The 6039-nt window shown below is 37.5% G+C and overlaps 1 protein-coding gene across 2 annotated transcripts; it reads left to right on the top strand.

Moving 5' to 3' along the window:
* Positions 1-1398: 1398 nt before the first annotated feature.
* Positions 1399-2408, top strand: LOC149150208 (uncharacterized). 2 transcript variants are annotated; one of them, XM_089445314.1, is made up of 3 exons: positions 1399-1777; positions 1887-1959; positions 2057-2408. In XM_089445314.1, the coding sequence occupies exons 1-3, from the start codon at positions 1517-1519 to the stop codon at positions 2080-2082; spliced, it is 360 nt and encodes a 119-aa protein (XP_089301440.1). In that variant the 5' UTR covers positions 1399-1516; the 3' UTR covers positions 2083-2408. The 2 variants fall into 2 exon arrangements, with proteins under 2 accessions (XP_089301440.1, XP_089301441.1); XM_089445315.1 differs by having other exon boundaries at positions 1416-1777; positions 1899-1959.
* The last annotated feature ends 3631 nt before the right edge of the window (positions 2409-6039 follow it).

Genomic DNA, 6039 nt, shown 5'->3' with positions numbered 1-6039 from the left:
TTTATTAAAAACTAAATAATTTGAATAACAAACTGATGTTTAACAAACTGATTATTAAATATATACATTCTTATTCCTCCTAGTCAATTAAGTGTATACGTTTTTACACTTGAGATTTCATTGACTACTGTCCTTCTGTTAGGGCCATCGAGATCCTTTAGGTCTATTACAGGTATGCTCTCAGAATAAGAGATCTGGGACATCTGTGGCCGTTCATGGGGAGGAAGGTATATCTGTCCTGCACATCAAAATAAGAGATCTGGGACATCTGTGGCCGTTCATGGGGAGGAAGGTATATCTGTCCTGCACATCAAGGTTGTTTACGCCATTGGATATGAGCTTCTCAATAATACTACTGAGCTGTTGGGTTTCGGCATCCATTTCAGAAGACTTTTTCCTCCAATTTGTTTGATGTGGGTATTAAATTGGGTAATTTATAGAGTTTAGATAGATTAGCTTTTGGATGAATTTGAGGCCACATGAGGATTAAGATTTGTGCAAAATCCAAATGGCTTCTGAATTTTTATTTTGAAGGGATTGATTGATTTAGACTGGTGATGATGGAGTTTTGTCCAAATCCCAGCTGGAATTCTTATTTAATATTATGACATTGGTTTTGATGGAGGCCGGTTCACTTTAATAATTTTCGAGAGAAGATATTAAAGTTTTGTTTTGGTAAAGATTTTTTTTGTTCGCGTGATAAGAATATATAGCAATTTGATTGCTAAATTTAACAATACATAATATTCTATGTCTTCTAATTATGAATTTGTAACTCGTTAAAAGAAATACACTCTTACCTATTAGACCACTGTTAAACTAACTTGTAAAATTCTAATGGAATATTATGACATTGGTTTTGATGAAAACCGTTTCACATCAATAACTTTCGAAAGGCCATTGTGAGAAGATATTAAAAATTTCTGTCCCTATTAATTTATTATTCTACGATGTCAAATCCATGAAGCGGTGATCCCATGTCTTTGTTCATAGCCCCTTCTACCTGACTTTATGGTAAAGAAATATTTTCCCAAAATTTGATTTTTTTATTATTAAAGAAGTTTGTATTTATGGTCTCTCAAATGATTCGATAACTTTTCGATGTAATAAATATTGAATAATTTTCCTTTTTATTTTCATATATCTTTATAAAATATTAATTTTTTATGGTTTATTATTTATTTAAATAATGCAATGGGCTCCTCCATTGTCACGATCTTCCGTATTTAAATGCATAAATAAAAAAATTTTAACAGGAGGGTCCATCTTTCAACCCCTTTAAATCTATTTACATTTACTAGCACATATTTGTGCTCACACCGGTCCGCATGTTGATAAACTTATATAAATGTAAACCCCTTAATAAATCTCAGGCTTGTAACATGGGCTCCGTTTCTTAACGTTTGAACCAACACTTAATGCAAATGGTATATACGTTGGCATATTCGGTTGTCATTTACACGGTGTGCCAGGTGGTGCGTGAGTAGTAACCCAACTCACCCTCTACCGTGGCCAGATGGCACCAGTTCACGTGAAGGCAGGTGATCAGTGGATAGTTGACCCACACTGGGTTCCGCGCCAAGACCTCCCGCTCAATTCAACGATGGTGATCCATCCTCTTCATCGAACGGCTCCGGTTGATCTAGGGTTTGACACACAATACTTAATCACCGGGTTCCTCGGGCAGAGTCCATTTGCTACACTCCGCGGCAGCCGAGCTCCTATACTTCTCCCTCAGACTCTCTGCAACTACTCCGGTGTCTATGATACTCCTCAGGTAAGAATGGCCGGAAGTAATTACACGTTCTCAATACAGTCAATTTAATTACAGCTTTCCTTATTATTTGTAACCCTCAAATTAACTGTGGCTGCATAAACGTCTTGAGGGTTATGTACAGGTCCTTTGTAGCTTCTCCTACCGTGTGCAGAAGGGTTCGGGCTCCTTAACGAAATCTACAGGTATGGTCGAATAACCTTTTCCCCAGTTTAATGGTTATGATTTACTGTGCGAACGACTTCGAGCTGAAGCAGGGTTATGGTTTGTTACCTGTTTCAGGTTCGATGATTTGTCTCATACCCTGACTACGCCTATACGGCCAGTCTCCTCGAGCCGGTCTGTCTTGCGGCCTTTAGGGTTTAATAGGCTTTCATGCCATTTACTGTGTTTATTCATTTGTTTTGGGGCTTGGCCCTCAGGTGTTAAGATGTCACCGGATGTATATTTGAAAAGCTCTCAGAGTTTTACCGAGTCTATGAAGGTCTATATATATTGTTTTCATAATGCTGGGATTTACCACCGATCTCTAAGCCGGACTTCTCTCGGCCATGAACATGTTTTGCTGTTTTCTATTAATGATCATTTGTTTTCGCTTCTCAGCTTATACCATATTTCCGAATGGTCATTTTGATATTACTAGTCAGTTCATGTGGAAACTTATATACTGGGTTTTTCTTCTGTATGTTCATTTACCGTCTATGCCACAGATTCGTGACCCTTAAGGTTTACTTCAGTGTGTATTAATACAGCATGTTTCTTGGGGTTTCCACATGTATTCAGTTCATTCTGCACGGTTTCCATTTATATTTTGGTATTCTTGTTGCGATGCTGAGATAGTTCACATATATTTGGCTCAGTCCAAACAGTTTCCATTTATATATGTATATAGTTCCTTTAATGCGTTACTGAGGTAGTCCTGCGCTCAGGTGTTGAGCGCAGCGTCTACCTCCTCCGCGACAGTCATTATAATGACCCTGAATGTCAGTTTACTATTTGTTAAATTTATAGATCATAAATCTGATATCATTAGCTTAACTGGTAACAATGCATGCGTTTGTCTGGTTCTGCTATGTTTACTTGTTAACAGGTCCGTCACATGGATTTGTAACCCTACCCGGGTCTGTTAATATGAGTAACCTATGGTAACCCTCATTAGGGTCTGCCCAAGCAATTTCGACATACATGCTGTACATTGCTAATGCTATTCCGTTTTCATGTTGACATATCACTATGCTGTATTATTTCCGTGCAAGTTACTGTATTATATAACCTGGTTTCCTACCAGGCATATCTAGACCTTTCCTAGGTTTTATTTGTTTTCTGTTCTCTAGTTTACCTCACGGTTATTGATACAGTCACATACCTCTGCCACAGCTCTAAGAACTAACTCTGTTCTGAGCGTATTATACTGACTATGCAACCGTAGGCTATTGATGCAGTATCTGTAGGTGACCATTGTCTTATATTAACATATATAACATTTCAAGAACTGTATGCATTAATCAGATTGACATACTACAGTAACTAATGACAGTAAGATAAGTTCCGTGACCGGTCTGTCCTCCTCTGTACCTGTTCTTAATTGCTAGCTAGTTCAGAGAATGCGTACCTGGTTATTCCGTTATCGATGTCCTTACTTGCAGAAGTCACCTGCAATAGTTTTGCTCTTATCCTCCCAACCTTGAGATCCACTTCACTGGATTCTCCCCCCGAGCAGTCTTGCAGGCCTACAGCCCTCAACAAGACACATGCACACCAGTGCTGGGTTATCTGGTCTCTACCAGACTTAACCTCTTTCTCAGGTTATCTGGTCTCTACTAGACTTAACCTCTTTCTCAGGTTATCTGGTCTCTACCAGACTTAACCTCTTTCTTTGTCTGCTCTCTCCTGGAATTCTTCTCTCTGCCTCCTCCCCCCCTGTTAGGGTGCTTGCTGATCCATTTAACCAATGCCAAGAATTAGTTGTAACTGATATGTAATTTAAAAATTACTTTTACGCAGGTTTGATTAACTGATTGGTAATTTAAAATTACCTTACGTGGGGTTAATCATAATAGGTATATCACATACTCCCCCCCTTAACAGGAACACCGTCCTCGGTGTTCATCTTTCGTTGGAACTTGATATTTTACTCGTGGTATTACCATCTAATCCACACAAAATGTGATCCTTTCTCTTTGAAATCAAAGATTTCATTCCAAGAAAAGACGACAAATAAAATAGTAATGATATAGTCTTAAGAAATATCATTAGTTATAAGCATCAATAGTCATAATCATTCGTAACTGCAAAAATATGCAACTTCTAATCGCCACCACCTGGCCCTTATTCATTCATAATAAACAATTCTCTGTGTCAACTTACCATAACTTACCATCTTATGCTTGAAAATCATGAATACTTTCATGTAAGCCTGTTAATAGAGGTTGGACAATTCTTCAACCTTCCCTGATAAGTAGTTCCTGCAATATATGACTAACAAATTCAACCACATTAGTCACTATATTTTGAGTCAAATGAGACACTTTTGACTAGCAATCAATTGTGCAATGTTAGATGCTTTCTAAATCACAGTACTTTTACAAGTACTTGAAGAGCACTAACACTAATCATCAAATGATAAATCACTGCTCACGTGCACACTGAACGAATTCTTACTAAAGACATTCGTAAAATACTTCGAGAAGTACCAAAAGAGCACCTAGCCCTCTAATCATCAAAACAGTCAATCACTGTATTAAGCAAGAATTGTCTTAGCTCCCACTAAGATGTTCACAACATTAATAACACAATAAAGGAAATAAGATTCCATTTATTCTTTATTGAGCACTAAGCTCATTTCTTGTTAAATGTGCATAACATATTTTACACAACTATATGTAAAATTTATTTTTAACATGACATATAGCTGATTAGTTAATTCCTTTAGCCATGAGACCACAATGGACTAAAGAATTCCCAATCCATGGAAACTGGTTCTCACAACCAAATCGAGTCCCTTTCACATCCAGACAGTTTCTTTGATAAAGACCTTACCAGGTCTAACATAGAATCCCACTGGCCAACCAGCTCAAGAATTCTAAGGAGAGGAGATTTGGGCAGACAAGTACCATCAACCCTTCCGGGCAGGTAGCTGCCATCAACCCAATTCCGGGTAGACAAGTACCATCAACCCCTCCGGGCAGGTAATTGCCATCAACCCAAACACTTGCAGGTCCTACTCGACCGCAATTACACTGGTCTTGCCAGTAAACGCAGGTCCTACTTGACCGCAATCACACTGGTCTCGCCAGTAAACGCAGGTCCTACTTGACCGCAATCACACTGGTCTCGCCAGTAAACGCAGGAAATTCTTTCCTCTTATGCCATCTGATCCCAACCAGACATAGCAGGAATATTTCTCTTTTAATACTCTTCCTCAAAGTAATTTACATAATGATCCATATGAACATTATCATTAGCACAACAAACATGCATGTATACCATGCATTTACACTTAACCCCAACATGGGTCCACAACATCAAGATTGATGGGAAACATATCCATCATACACGTTGTATGCATGCAAATTTTCCAAATAACATAATTCATGCATATCATATAACATCATTCTTTCTCATTTATAATTGCATTTCACATTGCAGCAATTTACGTGATGAGTTTTCTTGTTGCCATTAAGCTACCACTACTTAATCCCATCAGCAACGTTAGTTATAAATATGCATCAGTTAACACGTATTCCATTTCCAAGAATGTTCATGCATACAATATTGTCATGTATAAAAGCATATGCAAATACTCATTAATGTATAAATGTCAACAACAGTTGAGTTAATAATCTAAACATTTCCAATTTTGCCATAGTCTGTTGTCCCAATTCAAATCATCATTAATGGAGTATTATCTCACGTTTACTATGCTAACTTTGGTCATGCATTGTTAGTGTAATTAAACATAATTTCTCTAACATACGAGAACATAACTCTCATGTCACGATGACTAATCTTTGTACATACCATTGCTTATCATATAAGCCCTTCTTTAATGTATGCAACACTTACTCCCTTCACTAGAAGACCACCATCATTTCATACGACAAATCACATACCTCTTTCTTAAGGAAGTCATTTTAATCCTCATTTCTCTATCTTTCGATGTGAGGATTTCTCAAGATTCCCTTTCAAGAAATTATTAAAGATGTCTATCTTTCGGCATAAAAACCAAGATACAAAAACAAGGTTTACTTATCCTTTATGCATCA

Source organism: Pinus tabuliformis, chromosome 9 (assembly GCF_031772625.1).
Source record: "Pinus tabuliformis cultivar Carrire ecotype Pingquan chromosome 9, CPIR1, whole genome shotgun sequence".
NCBI lineage: Eukaryota > Viridiplantae > Streptophyta > Pinopsida > Pinales > Pinaceae > Pinus > Pinus tabuliformis.
Note: the sequence above shows the minus strand (reverse complement) of the source record. Positions and strands in the feature narration are given on the sequence as shown.

Coding starts and splice junctions, on each gene's coding strand:
- LOC149150208 (XM_089445314.1), top strand. CDS start 1,517: ATGGCACCAGTTCACGTGAAGGCAGGTGATCAGTGGATAGTTGACCCA. Junction 1,778..1,886: donor GTGTCTATGATACTCCTCAG/GTAAGAATGGCC, acceptor AAACGTCTTGAG/GGTTATGTACAGGTCCTTTG. Junction 1,960..2,056: donor CTCCTTAACGAAATCTACAG/GTATGGTCGAAT, acceptor TACCTGTTTCAG/GTTCGATGATTTGTCTCATA.